The 22528-nt window shown below is 36.0% G+C and overlaps 1 protein-coding gene across 7 annotated transcripts in view; it reads left to right on the plus strand.

The window, feature by feature from the left end:
* The window catches only part of PPIG (peptidylprolyl isomerase G), a 54050-nt gene that overhangs the window by 7780 nt on the left and 23742 nt on the right, over window positions 1-22528 (plus strand). For all 7 annotated transcript variants that reach the window (XM_059394126.1, XM_059394128.1, XM_059394124.1 and 4 more), the window contains 8 exons: window positions 9948-9995; window positions 10292-10369; window positions 10457-10531; window positions 11743-11850; window positions 12642-12686; window positions 13689-13776; window positions 19682-19711; window positions 19799-19938. In XM_059394126.1, the coding sequence (XP_059250109.1) occupies window positions 10309-10369; window positions 10457-10531; window positions 11743-11850; window positions 12642-12686; window positions 13689-13776; window positions 19682-19711; window positions 19799-19938 (547 nt within the window). In that variant the 5' untranslated portion in view covers window positions 9948-9995; window positions 10292-10308. The remainder of the gene's footprint in view (window positions 1-9947; window positions 9996-10291; window positions 10370-10456; window positions 10532-11742; window positions 11851-12641; window positions 12687-13688; window positions 13777-19681; window positions 19712-19798; window positions 19939-22528) is intronic.

Raw genomic sequence — 22528 nt, forward strand, 5'->3', positions numbered from 1 at the left:
GGTTGTTTTCATGTCTTGGCTATTGCAAATAATGCTGCATAATTTATAATCAGTGTCAGTATTTTGGTGTAAATCTAGTCTTTCACTTACATTGAAATGTAATTGACATATTGCACAGTATAAATTTAAAGTGTACAGCATATGACTTAACATATACTGAAAAATGATTACCACAATAAGTTTTGTTAACATCCACCATCTGATAATAGGTGCAAGGAAGAAAGTTTTTTTTCTTTTGATGACAGTTTTAAGGATTTATTCTCTTAGCAGCTTTCTAATATACCATACAGCAGTTAACTAAGGCCATCTATGTTTTTATTATATCCCCAGTACTTACTTATAACTGGAAGTTTATATCTTTTGGTCATCTTCATTTGATTCTTCTACCCTCTCTCCACAGCTCTGGTAACTAAAAATCAGATTTCTTTTTCTGTGAGTTTGGTCAGGGTGTGTGTGTGTGTGTGTATGTATTTTTTTAATTTATCTTTTTTTGGGGATTCTACATATAAGTGGGATCATACAGTATTCATGTTGTAGCAAATTGCCAGATTTCCTTGTGTTTTAATGGCTGAATAGTATCCTTTTGTATATGTAAATACACTACATTTTCTTAATCCATTCATCTGTTGATGGATACTTAGGTTGTCTCCATGTCTTGGCTGTTGTAAATAATGCTGCACTGAACATGGTGGAACAGATAAGTCTTCAGCATAATGGTTTCATCTCTTTTTAATGTATATCTCTTATGTGTAAAGTTTTGGAAATCTTTACTAACCCACCTTTTTGACTTAATATATCGTGAATATCTTCTCATCCCTGAGTAGTCTTCGATAACTTTTCCTTTCCATTTTATATTTTGTAGTAACTTTTTGGTTTTTTTTAAGATTTTATTTATTTGACAGCTAGAGAGAGAGCACAAGTAGGCTGAGCAGCAAGCAAGAGGGAGAGGGAGAAGCAGGCTGCCTGCTGAGCAGGGAGTGCAACCTGGAGCTCCATCCCAGGAGCCTGGGATCATGACCTGAGCGGAAGGCAGATGCTTAACTAACTGAGCCACCCATGCTTCCCTGTATTAACTTTTAATAACAATATGTTCATATGGTATAAAACTGAAAAGGTATAAACGGTTGGTTATACAGTTAAAAAAAAAAAATCTTACGATCTTCCCCAGCATTTCCTCTACCAGCAGCTGCCTCTGTATTAGATAAGCAAACATATATACATATTCTTTTTACTTTGAGAAATATACAAAGAAAGCAAAGCATTGCCATACACATATCTGTATCTTGCTTTTTATTTTTTTAAACTTAAAGTTTAAACTTAAAGCAGTACATAAACTGCTTTCCATTCCTTTTTATAGCCTTGTACATTGTATGGATATAGTAAGACTTATGTAATCTGTCTTTCTTTATGGACATTTATATTTACAGCCTTTTAACCACAGAAACAATCGTGCCTTGAATAACCTTGTACATAACCTTATTTTGCAAATGTGTGGGATTTGTATAAAATATCTAAAGTGTGTTACTGAGTCAAAGGGTATTTAATGTGCTAGTAATATTGGCTAGCACAATATTGTGCTCATATGGCTAGTAATATTGTATATGGTCAAATTGGCAATGGATTGTATCAATTTACCCCTTTACTATTGGCAACAATGTATGAGGTCTTTATTGTTTGTTTTTTTTTGAAGATTTTATTTATTTCACAGACAGAGATCACAAGTAGGCAGAGAGGCAGACAGAGAAAGGGGAGGAAGCAGGCTCCCCGCTGAGCAGAGAGTCCAATGGTGGGCTGGATCCAAGGACTCTGGGATCATGACCTGAGCTGAAGGCAGAGGCTTTTAACCCACTGAGCCACCCAGGCACCCCTGTATTGTTTATTTTTGTTAGGTGAAAATGTTATCTCTGATTTTGACATGTAAGAATATGATTTCTAGTGACTAAATGAATATCATCCATTTCATGAGAGAATAATTTATTTAACCAATTTCTATCACAACTGGTTTTTTAAAATTTTTTATTATAAAAAGCACTTCAGCAACTGCGTATGAATTTTTTTAAGGTAAAGGGTAGATGTGAGGGTTTTTTTTTAAGTTTATGTTTTTAATAACACATGGGGCTCAAACTCATGACCCCCAAGATCAAGAGACACATGCTCTTCTTTTTTTTATTTTTTTATTTTTATTTTTTTAAGATTTTTTATTTATTTATTTGACAGAGAGAGATCACAAGTAGGCAGAGAGGCAGGCAGAGAGAGAGAGGAGGAAGCAGGCTCCCCACTGAGCAGAGAGCCCGACGCGGGACTCAATCCCAGGACCCTGAGACCATGACCCGAGCCGAAGGCAGCGGCTTAACCCACTGAGCCACCCAGGCACCCCGAGACACATGCTCTTCTTGCTGTCCGAGCCAGTTCCGCCCTTTTTTTTTTTTTTTTTTTTTACTTGATAGAGATCAGTAGGCAGAGAGGCAGGCAGAGAGAGATGGAGAAGCAGGCTTCCTGCTTGTGGAGCACAGAGCCCGATGCGGGGCTTGATCCCAGGACCCTGAGATCATGACCTGAGCTGAAGGCAGAGGCTTTAACCCACTGAGCCACCCAGGTGCCCGCCCCCAATTTTTTTATACTTAAAATCTTTCTAATCATTTAATGTTAGAACCATATAATGTTTTTTGTTTAACATTTTCTCCATATTTTTAAAAATTGCATTTTCATAGGCAGTGTAATAGATCATTATATGAGTATTTCTTAATTTAGTTAACTGATATGTTGGACATGTAGGTTGTTTTAATTACTGTTAAACCAAAATCAAAGAATATTTCATTTAAAATGATTGCCTTCAGAGAGATTCCAAGATACTAAATTATGAAAGTGTTAAATGTTAATATGAATATATTCAAAGTTGGTCTGTAATGCCAAGTTGCTTAGCAAAATTGTTAATGTTTATATTTTCGATTTCACTTTTTTATAAATTGTTTATGTTCCCTTGGGTGGGTTTTGTGCTTTTAACTTGGTGCATTGTCCCATACAGGACGATGTGCAGAAGGACATGAACACAGAGAGGGCTTTTTGGTTGTCACATGTGCTGATATTTAAATAGGGATATGGGTGATTAACATTCTGCAATGAGTTAGGATGGTTCTGGTTAGCGAAGAATTGTTCTAGCACCCTATTCCTAAGCACTGTTCTACAGTAAAAAATTAACCCATCATGTTTGTTGAAAATATTTTCCTGTTTTTTACTTACTTTTTAAAGACTTAAAAATATTTTTTTCTATTTCTTTATTAAGATTTTATTATTTATCAGAGAGAAAGAGCATAAGCAGGCAGAGTGGCAGGTAGAGGCAGAGAGAGAGAAGCAGGCTCCCCGCTGAGCAAGAAGCCTTACACGGAACTTGATCACAGGACCCTGGGATCTGACCTGAGCCAAAGGCAGCAGCTTAACCAACTGAGCTACTAGGTGTCCCATTACTTACTTACTTACTTTAAAAAAGATTTATTTATTTGAGAGAAAGTGTGTGCAAGTGAACCCAGGGTTGGAGGTGCAGAGGAAGAGGGAGAAAGAGAATCTCAAGCAGACTCCCTGCTGAGCACAGGGACCCACATGGGGCTTGATGTCATGAACCTGAGAATGACCTGAGCCAAAACCAAGTTAGAGGTTTAGTGGACTGAGCCACTCATGTGCCCATTTTCTACTTTTTAATTTTCTTTTGAAAAATAGGAATAATAAATATCTTCATGAAGTCAAATCTGTTTATTTCCTTTATTTATTCATGAACCCGAACAATTATTTAATACCCAGTTTGGATAAATATTCACATGTACTTTTCCTAGTTTCCATTGGGGGAGGAGTACACAATTTCGTGGAAAAAGAAAAATAATTTCTTAAGGTCTTCTAGATTTAAATGTTAGAGAGCAGTAATAATCATGAAAGTGAGACACTTAAAAAGTACATTAAAATTTGAGTGCTCTTTTGAAGAGTTTTATTTATTGATTGATTGATTTTTAAAGATTTTTATTTGTTTATTTGACAGACAGATCACAAGTAGTCAGAGAGGCAGGCAGAGAGAGAGAGAGGAGGAAGCAGGCTCTCCGCTGAGCAGAGAGCCTGATGTGGGGCTTGATCCCAGGACCCTGAGACCATGACCCGAACCGAAGGCAGAGGCTTTAACCCACTGAGCCACCCAGGTGCCCCTTGAAGAGTTTTAGAGGTGTATAGAAAACTTCGGAAATGAGAAACTAAAAAAAATTTGTGTATGACCCTTTCGTTTAGAGATAGGCTCTTAGTATTTTTGTTTATTTCTTACTGTTTTATTTTATTATGCAGATACAGCTTTACATTTTATTAATTTTTAATTGGGCAACGAATACATGAATATATTCTCATTGCAAAAATTCAAACTTTATAGTTAAAGCTAAAGACTCCTTTGACCTCCATCCCTACTCCCAGTCCCTTCTGCAGAGTGCTATCAGTTTTGCTATGTAACTCTGTAGAAATTGAGTATTATTTAGAGCATTATTTAGCATTATTTACAGTATTTATTTTAGAGTGTAAACACAATACTGATATACAAATAGCTTTTTTCTCTTTTCAGCTAAGTCATAGTATTTTTGGATAGAGTATATAGACTTTTAAAACTGCTATATAGGGGCGCCTGGGTGGCTTAGTGGGTTAAAGCCTCTACCTTCAGCTCGGGTCATGATCCTGGATCCTGGGATCGAGCCCCACATTGGGCTCTCTGCCCAGCAGGGAACCTGCTTCCTGCCCTCTCTCTGCCTGCCTCTCTGCCTACTTGTGATCTCTGTCTGTCAAATAAATAAATAAAATCTTTTAAAAAAAACCTGCTATATAATATTAAATAGCATGTATATACCAGAATTTATTCAGCTGTTCTCTCATTGTGGGATATTTTGGATGTTTCCTTTTGTTGTTGTTACAGTGTTAGAAAACTGTGTTCTCACATATGACTATCCTTTCATATATATTCATGTATTTATAAGTACTGATTTCTTACCATAGCCAAATACTGTTTAAGGCACTAGGAATTAAGAGAGGAGCAAACCTATTATCACATCATGGAGCTTATATTCTAGTGAGAAGAACAGATAGAAAAACTTGAATTTATAATAAAAAAAATTAACAATAAAGGCAGGGAAGAAAAATAAATCATGTAAGGGGATATAAAGTGTTGGAGGATAGGGGCTGTTTCTTTGGATATACTGGTCAGGGATGGTTTCTTTGTGGAGGGGATACTTCAGCAATGACTTAAAATAAGTGAGGGAATGAACCACTTGACAGTCTGGGATAGAGCATCCCACATGGAGGAAACAACAAATGGGGAAGACCTGATGGACTAGGCCTTGGGATGTTTGTTTTGTTTTAAAGATTTTATTTATTTATTTGACAGAGAGAGCACAAACAGGGAGGAGGGACAGAGGGAGAGGGAGAAGCAGGCTCCTTGCTGAGCTGGGAGCCCAATGTAGGGCTTGACTCCCAGACCCTGGGATCATGACCTGAGCTGAAGGGAAATGCTTAACCAACTGACCACCCCAGGCACCCCGGGATATTTGAAGAAGGAACATGTGTTTCTAAAGCAAAGTTGAGAAGAATGTTAGATAAAGTTATAGAGGTCAGTAGGGGCTAAAATATTTAGAGCTGTGCAGTCCAGTACAGTAGCTATGAGCCACATGCATACATTGAGCACTTGAAATACAGTAATTTTGAGTTGATGAACACTGGATTTTTAAGACTTAGTATTCCAGAAAGAATGGGAAATATCTCACAATCACATTATTTATTTATTTATTTATTATTATTATTTTTTTTATTTTTAACAAATCTTTTTTTTTTAAAGATTTTATTTATTTAATTGACAGAGATCACAGGTAGATAGACTGGCAGAGAGAGAGAGGGAAGCAGGCTCCCTGCTGAGCAGAGAGCCCAATGTGGGACTTGATCCCAGGACCCTGAGATCATGACCTGAGTCGAAGGCAGCGGCTTAACCCACTGAGCCACCCAGGTGCCCCACAAATCTTTTTTTTTTTTTAAGTTTTTATTTATATGGCAGACAGAGATCACAAGTAGGCAGAGGCAGGCAGAGAGAGGGGGGCAGCAGGCTCCCCGCTGAGCAGAGAGCCCGACATGGGGCTAGATCCCAGGACCCTGAGATCATGACCTGAGCTGAAGGCAGAGACTTTAACCCACTGAGCCACCCAGGCACCCCTCACAATCACATTTTTATGTCGATTATGTGTTGAGGTAATATTTTGGACATACTGAGTTAAATAAAATATTTAAATTAACCAGTTTCTTTTTACTTTTTAAAATGTGGCTACTAAAAATTTTAAAAACTATGAATGTGGCTTATGTTTCTGTTGGACAGTGCTGGTTTAGGTTCTTAAAATCCATGGAAAGACATTCTGATTAAATGTGATGTATGTTGGGCACCTGGGTGGCTCAGTTGGTTAAGCAACTGCTTTCAGCTCAGGTCATGATCCCAGAGTCCCTGCTCCATGGGGAGTCTGCTTCTCCCTCTGACCGTCTCACCTTTCATGCTCTCTCTCACTGTCTCTCAAATAAATAAATAAAATCTTTTAAAAAAAAGAATAAATGTGGGCGCTTGGGTGGCTCAGTGGGTTAAGCCGCTGCCTTCGGCTCAGGTCATGATTTCAGGGTCCTGGGATCGAGCCCCCCATCGGGCTCTCTGCTCAGCAGAGAGCCTGCTTCCTCCTCTCTCTCTGCCTGCCTCTCTGCCTGCTTGTGATCTCTCTCTGTCAAATAAATAAAATCTTTAAAAAAAAATAAATGTGATGTATGTTAGAAAATATTAGGTAGAGGAATGAAATGGTAAATTGTGCTTTTAAAGATGGCTACATTCAGGTTATTCTATGGACAATAGATAATACAGGACTAAGTAAAAACAGGGAAACCAGTTAGGAGTCTATTGTAATAGTCCATGTAAGAAATGATAATAATCGTATAAAGATGATGAGAGCATTTTTTTTTTTTGCTTTTTTTTTTAAGATTTTTATTTATTTATTTGACAGATCACAAGTAGGCAGAGAGAGAGAGAGAGAGAGAGGAGGAAGCAGTCTCCCCACTGAGCAGAAAGCCCCATGTGGGGCTTGATCCCAGGACCTGACCTTGATCATGACCTGAGCTGAAGGCAGGGGCTTTAACCCACTGAGCCACCCAGGTGCCCCGATGAGACTACTTTTTAAGCTAAAATTAAGTCAGTGCTAAACTGAATTATTAATGATTTGGATAATGACTATGAAGGAGAGTGTAGTCACAGATGATTCCAGTTTTTCAGCTTTGGCTGATTTGGACAGTGATAACATTTACTAAATTTTGAGAGAATTGGGTATAGAGAAGTAAAGTTTCGTTTTAGATTTATTATTTAAAAATTTTTTTTACATATAAAAATATATATAGTGTATTCGGTATAGTGTACCGAAACCTACGTAAAATCTTAAGTGTAGCTCAGTTTTCCCAAGGTGAACTCATCCAGGTAAGCAGCTCTCAGATTAAAAAAGAAGGGCGCCTGGGTGGCTCAGTGGGTTGAGCCGCTGCCTTCGGCTCAGGTCATGATCTCAGGGTCCTGGGGTCGAGTCCCGCATCGGGCTCTCTGCTCGGCAGAGAGTCTGCTTCCTCCTCTCTCTCTCCCTGCCTGCCTCTCTGACTACTTGTGATCTCTCTCTGTCAAATAAATAAATAAAATCTTTAAAAAAAAAAAAAAAGAAAAAGAAAAAGAAAACAAGGGACCCCTGAGTGGCTCAGTGGTTTGAATATCTGCCTTTGGCTCAGTCATGATCCCACTGTCCTGGGACCCAGTCCCACATTGTGCTCCGTGCTCAGCTGGTAGTCTGCTTCTTCCTCTCAGCTGGTAGTCGTCTTCTTCCTCTGCTTCTTCCGCCCCCTGCTTGTGCTCTCTCTCTTTCTCTGTCAAATGAGTAAATAAAATCTTTAAAACAAAACAAAACAAACACTATCCTGATAGCTCCCACTTGTGCTTATAACTCTGTAAATTAGTAGTGGTATTCATTACATTTCAGAGTACCAGAGCTGAAGACTTTTTTTACATTGTGCCCTAGAATTGAGAAACTTAGACAATTATCAAAAATTGTGTCTAAAAGGTTATGGGTAATTAGGGGTTTTTCTGACTTACCATAAATTATGCCTACTTTTGTTTTAAGATTGCGTTAGAGAGAAAGAGGGATCATAAGCAGACTCCCCACTGAGCAGGAAGCTCCATGGTTTACTTGATCTTAGAACACTCACTAAGCCACCCAGGCACCCAAATTAGGATTGGTTTCAAATTGGGAGTTTGTTTTCAAGTGGGAGTTTGTTTCCTACAGTACTGCATGTAGGAAATTAACTGTAATTATAAACAATCTGATACATTTGGGACAAATTATCTATATTATTAGTACTCATTGTAAGAATAGTAGAGTATTGTACTCATAAGAATAGAAATCTCTACTTGGGGTATTGTGGTTAAATAAGTAGCTATATAGGTTTTTTCAGGGAAAAATAAGTCGTTGAACTTTGTCTTCTCTTCCTCTACCTGCAAAAGTAGAGAATTTAAGGTGGCCTATAAAAATTACTTAGAAGATAAGGATAATCAGGTACTAAGATTTTTAAGAAAATTTCCTCAGCTTTATGGATTCAACATATTCTCAGTTTCAAGTATGCAGGAATTGAGATTCTGTACAACTAAAAACAATGCAACAAACTTGGCAAGATTATAAAATTGCTAAGTTCTTTTGTTTTCAGGAAGTCTGGGTTACTGGAGGATTGAAAATTTAGCTTTTTTGCTTGTGTTTCATGTGAAACAAATTGTAGTATCCATTATATCTATTAGAAATAAAAAATGGAGAAATCATGAAAAATGCGGTCCTCCCTCTTCTCATACAATAATGCCTAAAGTGAATATACCAACACTTGGCCTGATTTTGAATGCTATAATACGTCTTTTATATAATTTTATCCCTAATTCACATAATCAACATTAAACAAATGAATACATATCTGCATTTTTCAAATTGCTGGTGATTTGGGCAATATTGAGTATTCTGATTTATAGTTTGTGGGTTGTGTAAAATTGATGAGAGATGGTGATACATAAACCTACACATATGATGAAATTGTGTAGAACTAAATAAATAGATAGACAAGCATGCAAATGAGTGCCAGTGAGACAGAGAAATGTGAACAGGGATAAAGGATTGTATCAACATTGTTCTGCTTTATGCTACAGTGGCAGTATTATATAACAGTTTTCTAAAATACTACCATTGGAAGAAACTGGTAAAGTAATACTATGATATTATTTCTTACAATCTATGGTGAATCTATAGATACCTATACAAATTGATAAAGACAGGAATCTATTTGGGATGGAGAATATGGATTTTGCACAGCTTTGCTGGACCTAAAATATCCTACAGTGCTTGTAGAACTACCAGCTTAGATATGATAATTTTCAGAAAAGCATATATATTACACTTTCTATTCTGAGCAGATGCAGCTATTTTTATAGTCCATAATTTTGGATGTTATTTAAACTAACTACCTTTGTTTCTTCTGCTCTTCACTTTACCCTGTCATATCCTACCACATATCATGGCTGAAATATCCTTCAAATAAATGTCTCATTAAAGAATGTTAAATAATAGTGATCTGCTATGTAGATAGAAGTGTTTACAGAGTATCTCACCTATTGGTATTTTTTTGTGTCTACACTAGCATATCAGTAAAGTCTCTTGCTCATGATCAGAAAATAGCCTCATATGTAATGTGATTTTACTGAGAGTGGAAAGATACCATATATTACTATTGTTAAAATATCCCATTTTCTTCCTTGATAATTTATTTTTATTGCATTTTAGGAATTTTAATGTTTTTCTTTTTAAAGCACCATTTTAATCAAAACTCTCCTTTTTGTTTTCAAGGAGCAAAAGAATTGGATTAGTCTGCCCTTGATTTTTCTCTGTTTAAAGGTAATCTGATTGAGTTCACTAATCATACAGACTTAGTACAATTTTCTGTGTGGGTGGCAATCTATATTCAGTGGTTAAAATAGAATTTTAAATATTATGGCTGAGGTTTTTGTTTTTTGTTTTTTGTTTTTGTCTTTAATGTTTCACAGAGTGCAGTCTAATCTCTTAAAAAAAAATGTCGATTTAAGTTCAATCTACATTTTTAGTTTTGTTCCAGGATTTTATTTTCCCCTAGAAATTTATAAGAAATTTTTGCTGTTTTGGTCTGTTTGCCTGAAACTGTATTTTATTCATAGATTGAAGTATTGGAGCCATGGGAATAAAGGTTCAGCGTCCTCGATGTTTTTTTGACATTGCAATTAATAATCAACCTGGTAAGAAAATTAATCTTCCCATGTATCATTTATAAATATTTAATATTAAAAATTAGTAAAGTATAAACGAGCTTTCTTCTTTTTCAGCTGGAAGAGTTGTCTTTGAATTATTTTCTGATGTGTGCCCAAAAACATGCGAAAACTTTCGTTGTCTCTGTACAGGTTTGTTGACATTTTTTTTCTTTTTTCTTTTTAAGAGTTTTTTTTTTTTTTTTTTTTTTTTAATTTTATTTATTTATTTATTTAGTCAGAGAGAGAGAACACGAGCACAGGCAGGCAAGGTGTTAGGCAGAGGCAGAGAGAGAAGCAGGCTCCCTGCTGAGCAAGGATCCCGAGGCCTCAATCCGACCCTGGGATCATGACCTAAGCTGAAGGCAGTAGCTTAACCAACTGAGCCACCCAGGTGTCCCGTTTGTTGATATTTTTGGTTGGCCTAAAAGTAGTACCATTTGACTATAGTTTTAATTTTTTTATTTAACATATTTTAATTTTCTTTATGCAGATTATGTACCATTGACCAAGATGTGAAAGTAATATATTTTTCTTCATTTAGAGTGAGGGAGAGAACCTTAAGCAGCAGAGCCCAATGGGGTGTGGGGGAGGGGGTCAGTCTCATGACCCTAAGATCACAATCTGAGCTAAAACCAAGAGTCGGATACTTTAACCCACTGAGCTATTCCAGATACCCCATGAAAGTAAATTTTAGAAAATACCACTTGTAATGGGATTTTATTTTTAAAGATTTTATTTTTTTATTTGACTGAGAGCTCACAAGTAGGCAGAGCAGCAGGCAGAGAGAGAGGGGGAACCAGGGGGAACCCACTGAGCAGAGAGCCTGATGCTGGCCTCAATCCCAGGGCCCTGAGATCATAACCCAAGTCAAAGGCAGAGGCTTAACCCACTGAGCCACCCAGGCACCCTTCTAATCAATCTGAGATTGATTTCTATATTTCTTTTTTTTTTTTTAAGATTTTATTTATTTATTTATTTGGTAGACAGAGATCACAAGTAGGCAGAGAGGCAGGCAGAGAGAGAGGAGGAAGCAGGCTCCCCATTGAGCAGAGAGCCCGATGTGGGGCTCGATCCCAGGACCCCGAGATCATGACCTGAGCCGAAGGCAGAGGCTTAAACCACTGAGCCACCCAGGCGCCCCGGATTTCTATATTTCTATACTCTGCAGAAAAACATGGATGATTTTTAAATGAATTAAAAAAAAGAATTCCTAAGGGGAGAGAAAATTTTATAGTTTAAAAACATCTACATAGTTTAAGAGACGTGTATTTTATAGGAAAAAGTTTTCATCATTTTACTTTAATACTTGCTTCCTTAACTTCCTTTCTACTAAATGGCCAACTAATTTTTCTTCTCTTTAGGTGAAAAGGGGACAGGGAAATCAACTCAGAAGCCATTACATTATAAGAGTTGTCTTTTTCACAGAGTTGTCAAAGATTTTATGGTTCAAGGTGGTGACTTCAGTGAAGGTAAGACTGAAAATCATGTATGCTTTGTTAAGTATCATAGATTTTAAAGTTAGACAAGTCTGTAAAAATACTCAAATAGACAAAAAGAAGGAAGCAGGTAGGAAATAATTTTACTTTTGATGAATGAAGTAATTTCAGAAATTTGCTTCTAGATAAAAAACAATTCTGTATTCATCTCTTAGTAACCTATCAGTATGTGTGTTTGGTCTTGTCAAAACTAGTAATCCTTAACTACAGTATAGTTTATACCTATACTTCTATTTATTTTTTATTTTTTTAAGGATTTGTTCTTATTTATCAGAGAGCACAAGCAGGAGAAGCGGCACACAGAGGGAGAAGTAGGCTCTCCGCTGAGCAAGGAGCTCAGTGCAGGGCAGGATCCCAGGATCCAAGGAGCCAAGGGCAGATGCTTAATCAGTTGAGCCACCCAAGCACCCCTAGTTTTTACCTATACTTTTAAATTGTAAAAACAAACTATTTTTAAAGATGCTTTGGAAAAAATCTAATTTTTGTTCAAAGGTCTACATAATCATTAGAATCTGAATGTTCTTTTTTTCCCACATATCTTAATAGGCCTTGTCACATTTTTGCTCTTGTATCGAAGGGGAAAGAAAGTAATTTGGGATCTTGTCAGTATTGAATTTAAATTAGTATCTTTCAGGATATCCTGTGAGCCTTTGAGTATTTTTGATTTGAAGTCATTTGAACACCTACTTTGTAAGAAGTATTTTCTTTAGGCGACATCTTCAAAAAGGTTATTGTTTTGAGAGTCTTGTGTTTTTCGTCCTTAGGAAATGGACGAGGAGGGGAATCTATTTATGGAGGATTTTTTGAAGGTAAAGATGTTTACATTTAAATTTTATTTTTAATGTTTTCTGTATTATTTTTCTCTATTGAATCAGTTAATTTTCTTGTGAAAAATTTATGTGATAGATTTTCTTATAGAGGTAGGAATTTTTGTGTGTTGAGGACATTAATGCACCATGTTATTTGAAGGGTTTCAATGGTCTGTAATAAAATCTTGGAAGTATAGTGCTAGAATGGGAACTGCCATAGCTTAATCTTAATTTTTATTAAAAGATTTAGCAGTATTTCATAGTAACAGTATCCACATGCTTAGTGGATAAACTTTCCTATGCACTTTTTAAAAAATCTCTTTAACTTATTAAACTTCGGCTATAATGTTTTTTCTCAACTTTTTAAGTTTTCTCTTATTTTTTATTGATGTGAAGATCATTTGAAAGAAATATAAACATATGAATGTGGAAATAATTTCATATTTCCCATCTTTCACATTAGGGATTAAGTGACATTTTGTTTCACATTCCACTTGCATTGTTCCCATATTCTAATCTAAGATTGGAAGGCAAGCTACTCTACAATAAATGATGATGTGGCAGAGATTAAGTTAATGAGTGCCTCTCTGTGTTTAAAATAGTAAATGTGCCTTTTTGTGCTCAAAAATGAAACAGATGAAATGTAAAAGAATCCTGTCTGGTTTCTTTCTCTTGCTTTTTAAGGAACATTTCTTTTTTTTGCTTGAATAATCAAAGCTGTGTTGTTTTTTCAAAAAAAAAAAATAGACATGCAAATGGAAAGGAAGGGGGTTGATAATAGTATTTGGAATTTTAGCAAAGGATTGAAAATTAGAAATATTTTTATTTAAAAAGATGGGAGAGGGAGCTAGTTAATATTTGATTCTCTCTTATTTTAACCTGACTTGTCTAAATTTTATCTGGTGCTAAAGAGCACATATGAACAAAAGAAATGAAACATGAAAATGAAATTTTTCTGGAGGTTCTATCAGTAGTGTAACTGAAAACTTTGCTTTTCTGTAGATGAGAGTTTTGCTGTTAAACACAACAAAGAATTTCTCTTGTCTATGGCCAACAGAGGGAAGGATACAAATGGTTCACAGTTCTTCATGTAAGTATCTGTGCCATGATCATTTAAAATATCCCTTCTTATGGTGTGTCATTTCTCATTGATCACTAATAAAGGGATCCATAATGGGGAAAATTTTTGAAATAAGGAGAACAATGAATTGTTGAAGAGAGTTGAAGAGAGTGGGTTAAGCCTCTGCCTTCGGCTCAGGTCATAATCTCAGGGTCCTGGGATGGAGCTCCGCATCGAGCTCTCTATTCAGCAGCGAGCCTGCTTCCCCCTCTATCTGCCTACTTGTGATCTTTCTCTGTCAAATAAATAAATAAAATTAAAAAAAAAAAAAAAAAGGGACAGAAAAAGCTGTTCCTTAGAATGGCAGCTAATAAAGGTAAAAGGAATGATAGAAAATTTGCCATTTTGCATTCATCTCAGTAATGATTGATTAAGTGTTATCTATTTAGAGGGTAAATTTAATAATGGGATATTTATAGAGTATCTCTTTATAAATTACATGATTACAAAGAGTAGAATACAGTTGATCCTTATTAGTCAGAGATTTTGTATTTGTGAATTCATGTACTCACTAAAATTTGTTTATAGCCCCCAAAGTCAGTATTCTTGATGCTCTCCAATTCTGACCCCCCAAAAATTTTGACCAGCGCTCTTGTCAACAATATATGTTTTTTTATTATGTCCTGTGGATACAGATTTATTCTCCTCTTCAGTAGCCTTGAACTCTCCTACTCTCAGAGGAACTTAATCTGTAAGCACCATATGGATTATTCCAGGGTTTTACTATTCCATATTTGTAACTCCCTTCAACAGTAAGAAACTTGGCTCCCATTATTTCAGAATTTGTACCCATTTGCTGAGTCCTAGACTAGAAAATCACCATTCTATACTACTGTGAAAAGTAACCTATTCACTAGCATTACTGTTTATTTATAGCTATTTTTAGTTTTAGATTGAGAGTATGTAGTTAAAATAATTGTTTAAAAGTGACTTGCATTAGTACATTTTGGGTGTGATTCTGTGTGATTTTGTGACTCAATATGTTAGGTTCATTTGTTTATGAGTATATTTTGTTCTCTCACCTGGTTTTGATTTGTTTTTTTTGTTTGTGTTTGTAAAACATTACGTGATTCAAAAAGAATGTCTCTGAAACTGTCATTCCCACTTAACTCTTCACCCCATTGTCATTCCCCATTTTTTCATCCTCTGTTCCCACCCATCCATTGTAGTAACCAATCTCATTAGATTCTGGTTTCTCTTCCTGTACTTTTTTTTTTTTTTTTTAAGGTTTTATTTATTTATTTGGAAGAGAAAAAGTGGCGGCCAGGGATGGGGTGGGGAGAGAAAGAAAGAGAAGCAGACTCCCTGCTGAACAGGGAGCCTGATGAGGGGCTTGATCCCAGGACCTGGAGATCATAACCTGAGCTGAAAGCAGACGCTTAACTGACCGCCACACAGGCACCCCTTCCTATTTTTTTTTTTTTTTAATAAAGATAAGCATAGATACATATATATTATTTTCCTTTTTTTCTTACACGATAATAGCATATACTATATACCGTGTTTTGCTCTTTTCACTTACCACTATATCCTGGAAATCATTCCATGTCATTACATAGAGATCCTTTTCATTTGTTTTTGCAGCTGCATAATATTGTGTGAATATACTCTGGTTGATTAAACCAGTTGTTGGGGATTTTTCTGATTTTTTAAATGAAAACAATTTATATTGTGTTGGTTGTAGAAAAAATTAGAACACAGGTATTAAGAACATTCCCATCCCAGGGTATCTTTCTCTGCATTTGAAATGAAAGTAAATATGGCATACAGGAATGTCTGAGTGGCTCAGTCGGTTAAGTGTCTGCCTTCGGCTCAGGTCATGATTCCAGGGTCTTGGAATAGAGTTCTGCATTGGGCTTCTTGCTCAGTGGGGAGCTTGCTTCTTCCTCAGCCTGCTGCTCCCCTTGCTTATGTACTCTCTCTCTTTCCCTGAAAAATAAATAAAATCCTAAATAAGTAAATGTTGCATATATTCTATAATCAACTTTTGGATACAGTATAAATCTCTGCACAGCACTAAGTATTAACATTTTTAATAACTATATGTGACTCCATTGTTTGGATGTATTATGCTTTATTTACCTAATTTTTTTTTTTAAGATTTTATTTATTTATTTGACAGACAGAGATCACCAGTAGGCAGAGAGGCAGGCAGAGAGAGAGAGAGGAGGAAGCAGGCTCCCTGGTGAGCAGAGAGCCCGATGGGGGGCTCGATCCCAGGACCCTGAGATCATGACCTGAGCCGAAGGCAGCGGCTAAACCCACTGAGCCACCCAGGCTCCTCTATTTACCTAATTTTTAAACATTTGACTCACTTCTTTGTTTTCGAACTGTTGCAGTGAACATTGTTATACCTGTTTGATGCATTTTTAATTATTTTACATAAACTGCTAGGAGTTTACTTAGTGAAATGTTTACACTTTTTTTTTTTTTTTTAAGATTTTATTTATCTGAGAGAGAAAACGCAACCAGAGAGGAGGGACAGAAGTAGAGGGAGAAGGGGGCTTGATCCCAGAATCCTGGGATCATGACCCGAGCCAGTCAGATGGTTAACCATTTAAGCCACCCAGGCACCCCTGTTTGTGCATTTTTAAGCCTTTGCAGGTTTATTGCTACTGGACTCTGGTCAGCAGTATGCAAAGTTCCACTGTCACCAGATTCTCAACAACACTTAGTATTATCATTTGTTTTCCTTTTTCTTTTCTTTTTTTTTTTCTTTTTAAGAAAAGTCCTTTCTGTGCTAACCAAAACCTCTCTGTTAAGTTTATATAATCTTTCATGTATATTTTCAGAACCTTCCCTCTATATGTTGATTTTTCCTTATCTCTTAATTTCCAGGTAGCCCTTCTTTAATTTCTGTGTGTTACTGTTTTTAAAGGAGAAAAACATCAGTTTTTAATCTTAAATTATTTTTTATTGTGGCAATGCATTTGATATAAAATTTGCCATTTTAACCATTTTTAAGTGTATAATTATATTAATTATATTCACAGTACTGGAGCTATTACCACTGTATCCAAAACTCTTTCATTGTCCCAGAAATTAACCCATTTCTTTTTACCCTCAGCCCCTGGTAACCTCTATTTTCTATCTATGTGCATTTCCCTATTCTAGAGAAACAAGCAGAACTGTACAATATTTGTCCTTATGTGTCAAGCTTATTTCATTTAGCATGTTTTCAAGGTTCAACCGTGTTGTTGCATGTATCAGAACTTTTTCCTTTTTATGGCCGAATATCACTCCATTGTGTGTACATACCATGTTTAGTTTATCCATATGCATCTGTTGATGGACATTTGGGTTGTTTCCACCTATTGGCTATTATGAAGAGTGCTGCAGCAAACATTGGCATACCCATATTTGTGTGAGTCCCTTCTCAATTTTAGGTGTATACCAAGAAGTGAAATTGCTGAATCTTATGGTAATTCTGTAGTTAGTTTTGTGAGGAGCCACTGAACTGTTTTCCACATCATTTTACATTCTTACCAACACTCTACAAGAGTTGTAGTTTTTGTACTCCTCGTCAATACTTTTTTTTTTTTTTAAATAACCAATCTGGGAATGACCATGAAAATAGAGTATTGGTTTAGGGGTTACAGGTAAATTCTGGAGAGCAGGTGAACTTGGCAAATGTATCTGTGAAGCAAAGATTGACTAAATGTAAATGCGAATTTTATATATACAAAAAATACAAGTACATATATACACATAGGTTTTTATATCTCTAGATGGTTTAAGCAGGTTCAGTTGAGCATAGCTGTTAGAGTCAGAAAACAATAATAGGTTGGTTGTAAAAGTAAGATGATCTTTTAAAAATACATTGACATGTTTGAATTTTTTTCATTAGTATTGTGTGGGCTTTAACCAAAGCTTAGCTTAAATTGTGTTCCTTCTTCCAAACTTCTAATGCCTTTCTTGATGATTCTTTAAAATAATAAATGAGGGGCTCCTAGGTGGCTCAGTGGGTTAAAGCCTCTGCCTTCGGCTCAGGTCATGATTCCAGGGTCCTGGGTTTGAGCCCCACATCAGGCTCTCTGCTCAGCAGGGAGCCTGCTTCCCTTCCTCTCTCTGCCTGCCTCTCTGCCTGCCTACTTGTGGTCTCTGTCAAAAAATAAATAAAATCTTTTAAAAAATAATAATAAATGATATACAATGCTCATCTTCAGTCGTTATAGCAGTATGTCTTCATAGCTACTCAAATACCAGTCTTAACTATAGAGCTTTAAGCAATATATGGAGTGGAAAAAAGAATTTTAAAATATTATTTATTTGTTGGACTTTTTGCTTACTTTGAGTTTGGTCCAAAGTTTCTGTTTTTTTTTTTAAAGATTTTATTTGTTTGACAGGGAGAGAGAGAGAGTGCGCCACAAGCAGGGAGAATGACAGTGCGGGAGAAGCAGGACCCTGGGATCATGACCTGAGCCAAAGGCAGGTGCTTAACCAGCTGAGCCATCCAGGCATCCCAAGTTTTGTCCAAAGTTTTAATCCAGATCTCTTTCTTCATTGTGAAGTTTCCTTGTTTATCATGGCTAAAAAATTCAAAAGTCCTCAGGTCCTAGGCAAGTAAAATAAGCAAATAAAGCCTGCTGGGAAAAGAACCTAAACTATTAATCTATGTATTAAAAAGACAAGGATAATCAACCTGACCCATTATTGCCATATGTCAGGTGCCCCACCTTCCAGCTTTCCAAAAAAGGTCTGAAATCTGGACTTTTATGTGAAAGTATCCAAAATTTTGAATCTTGGCAACTAATTGAAAATTTTATAAACACTATAAGGACCATTTCTTTTCTGGTCCCAACAGAACATGTGTGAGGACCTTCTAAATACTATCCATAGGGAGTACGTTTCAAGACTCCCCTAGTGGATGCTTGAAACTGCAAATAAAGTTTAGTTTATAAGTTAGGGATAGTAAGAGATTAACAACAATAGTAATAAAATAAAGTAGTTATACTAATCCACTGTAACAAAGGTTATATATGAAGGTGGTCGCTGTGAAAATATCTTACTGTACTCATCCTTCTTGTGATGATGTGAGATGATAAAATGCCTGCCTGATGAAATGAAGTGAGGTGAAGGGTGCCTATGTGGCGCAGTTGATTAAGCGTCTGCTTTCAGCTCGAGTCATGATTCTGGGGTCCAGGGATTGAGCCCCATGTCAGGCTCCCTGCTAAGCGGAACACCTGCTTCTCCCTCTCCCTTGGCCTGCTGCTCCCCCTGCATGGGCTCTTTCTATCTGTCAAATAAATAAAATCTTTAGAAAAAATGAGATGAGGTGACTAACAGGCATTGTGACATAGTATTAGGCTACTATTGAACTGACAGTATGTGAAGAGGATTGTCTGCTTCTGGACTGCGATTGACGGCAGTTGACTATAGGTGACTGAAATAGTGGAAAGCAAAACCATGGATAAGGGGGTGACCTATGCTTTAACTGTTTAAAATGTTAAGGTTGAAAAGCACTATAATTTACATTTAAACCTATAAGCTGGTAGAATCTTTTGATAAATTATGGTCTGTCCATACAATAGAACATTATACAACTATAGAACTTCGTAAGAATCCAGTCACATGCAAGAAACATAGATGGATAGAAATGACAGCAAAATGTCAACTTTAATTACATGTAAGTTTTCAACAATGAGTAGATATTCATTTTATGATCAGAATAAGTTTTTGAAAACAGATTATGTAAAAGCCATCTTGCATTATTTGTTCTACTTAAGGTTAATGTAATAAGATTCTATTATGTTAAAATATCATGATTTCTTTGCAACTTTGTTTCCAATGCAGTTATTTTCTTTTCCTTTTTAGAGATGCTAACTTTGTTTTTCTCTGACTTTGTTTTTATTCTTCTATCTGATGACTTCCAAAGAACAACGAAGCCAACTCCTCATTTAGATGGGTAAAGATTATTTTTATTTTTTGACCATTTTAAATTAATGTTAAAATTAAAAGCTGTTATTTGATCATCTTACAATTGACTGTTTAGGCATCATGTTGTTTTTGGGCAAGTGATATCTGGTCAAGAAGTTGTGAGAGAGATAGAAAACCAGAAAACAGATGCAGCCAGCAAACCATTTGCTGAGGTGCGGATACTCAGTTGTGGAGAGCTAATTCCCAAATCTAAAGGTAAGAAAGCAAGTATATACTTCTGGTAATTCTTATGCATACAAAATGAACAGAGACATTCTACATAGTTGGCATGAAATTTATGCTAATATGAATATAATTATCAGGCATTTTTGTTTTTTAAATGTATTTTATCTTTATACTTTGTTCATTTACCATGGAATCACTTAATTTTCTCAGTACTTGCTGTAATTTATCCTTCCACTTTGTTTTGTTTTTTTTGATGGTAGTGGTCTAAATAGCATGGTAAATAAATACTGTTCTAGAGAAAGACACAGTGAAGGGGAAGATAACAGTTGAAGAGAATAAGATAGACTACGAAACTGGGGAATAAAGTATTTTCCCTTCATGCACTCCTGAGATTTCAGAAGTATCTGGCATTTTTGAGAAACTTCTTAGACCAGAACTTTTGAAGTTAACATGACCAGTAGTTTGATATGATATTATCTGAATGGTAAGAACTTTGTTTTAAGTGAGTATTTTAAGTGTTTATATTTGTGAAATATATAACTGCTACCATTTATTACAGATACTTGGTCTCTTATTCTAAAAATATAGGGTGAGATTACCTGTGGAGAAAGCAATAAAATAATAAATGGATTCTATTCTGCCCATTCTAACTAGTCTAGGAAGTAATAATACCAGTACTTAGTTTTTCGTGTTTAACAAATGTGAGAGTCTTCTGTAATTTTTTGTGATCTTCACATCAACCTGGTAGTATTACCTCCATTTTACTGGTGAAGATGATTGGAAGATTAAGTAGTTTACCACATCAGGGAGCTGAGCTTCAAACCTAAGGTTGCTGGCTCCAGATTTAGAACTTTTTTCTGTTATGTATTGTTAATGCATTAAAGTCTTCAACAAATCCCTTTCAGAATTGCCGTAAGTAGAACATTCTGTTCTCAAGTTTTAGGTATACTAATTTCTTTGTGTCATGTAGAAATGTACACATTTGTTTCAATTAATTAATTAATTAATTTGACAGAGATTACAAGTAGGCGGAGGGGCAGGCTCCCTGCTGAGCAGAAAGCCTATGCGGGGCTCGATCCCAGGACCTGGGATCATGACCTGAGCTGAAGGCAGAGGCTTTAACCCACTGAGCCACCCAGGCGCCCCCATTTGTTTTAATTTAAAAAGACCGGAGATTGTCATAGAGAAGACTTATTTTTAGTTTTCTGTTTCTGTATTCCACTTTGGTTCAGATGATTTCATTCTCTGTCATATCAAGTATGTACCTTGTAAACCATTGCAGGAGTATGCTGCAGCTCATAATGGGAGTATTTATATAACTTCTTGGTGTTCATGAGCCTGGCTATGTGTCTGTATGTACAAACAACATGTATAATGTATGCCTTCTGTTTGTGAGGATCCAGTAAAGAATGAGGTATTACTGAATAACTTATTTTATTAGAAAATTAAAAACTAAAAAGCAGTCTGTGATTTTTGCAAGTTTTGGACCCTGGTACAGATACTTATTTCTTCAGAGTGTTGTTAGTACAATTGGAACATTTTTGTTTAAGGCATTACTTCTTCCCATATCATCTAGGAAATCTTTATCTTTTATTCTTTTTTATTCTTGTAGTTTGTAGTCTGTAAGATCTCTTGTGCTAGGATCTATTCTCTGCTTATAAAAGTTAAGAATACTGTCGTTTATATATTTAGAAAGAAGTTGAGGTATTAAAAAATATACCTTTTATGCCATAAGCAGTTATCATAGATTCTCTAATAAATTTGGTGTAAAGATTCTTTTGATAATAAAATGTCAGCACAATTTGAATATGTGCTGAAAGAGAAAGTGAATGACGGTCACTCTTTATATGTTGTTATTTATGTCTCACGTCTTTTTGATGTATTTTCACTTAATAGAGATGAATGCTCATTTTGCCTATGCCATTATGACCAGGAAGTTGTGCCGAAAGTTGATGTAGTATCTGCTGTGCTAAGGAAGCATACCTTGCCCTTATCATTCTCAGCAGTTGCGGGGGGGGGGGAGCAGGGGGCATACATTTGGCCCTTTATTAAAGTGTCTGCCCAGGAGTTCCTGAAAAGGTCAGATTTGTTTTGAGCCATAGCTTCCATTCCTGCTCTGTTCTGGACCATACTGTGGAAATATGAAAAGATTTTTATATTTGAGGCCACACAGTTTGAACCCGTTACCCTACAGTCCTTTAGTTACCATTCAGAATATTGGTTAGAATCGATTTTGTCATGCCTCTATATAATCTTTTTTTTTTTTGGTAGAGCTGTATCTCACATCCAGTTTATAAACTGACGGCCTCCTTACAGTTTTAAATTGGAAACAGTTTCATGCAACACGGTGGTGTTCATCATCATTACATTTAAAACCTTGTTTGAGAGATTTACACCCCAGTTTAAAAAGAAATAAATACAGAATCTTTCTTTTCTTTTTCTAACTTCCTGAAAGAAAACAAAAAGACTTCTGAAGAATTCTGACTGTCTGGGCCCACCTGTATATTGTCTTGGTGAGTCTGGGCAATCTTCTTGGGCCTTTCTCCCTTTGCTATTGCAAGATTGGAAATTCTGCTTTTTGTAGCTAGTTGGATGTGCCTGAGAAGGTTCACAGTCAAGA

Source organism: Mustela nigripes, chromosome 3 (assembly GCF_022355385.1).
Source record: "Mustela nigripes isolate SB6536 chromosome 3, MUSNIG.SB6536, whole genome shotgun sequence".
Taxonomy (NCBI): domain Eukaryota; kingdom Metazoa; phylum Chordata; class Mammalia; order Carnivora; family Mustelidae; genus Mustela; species Mustela nigripes.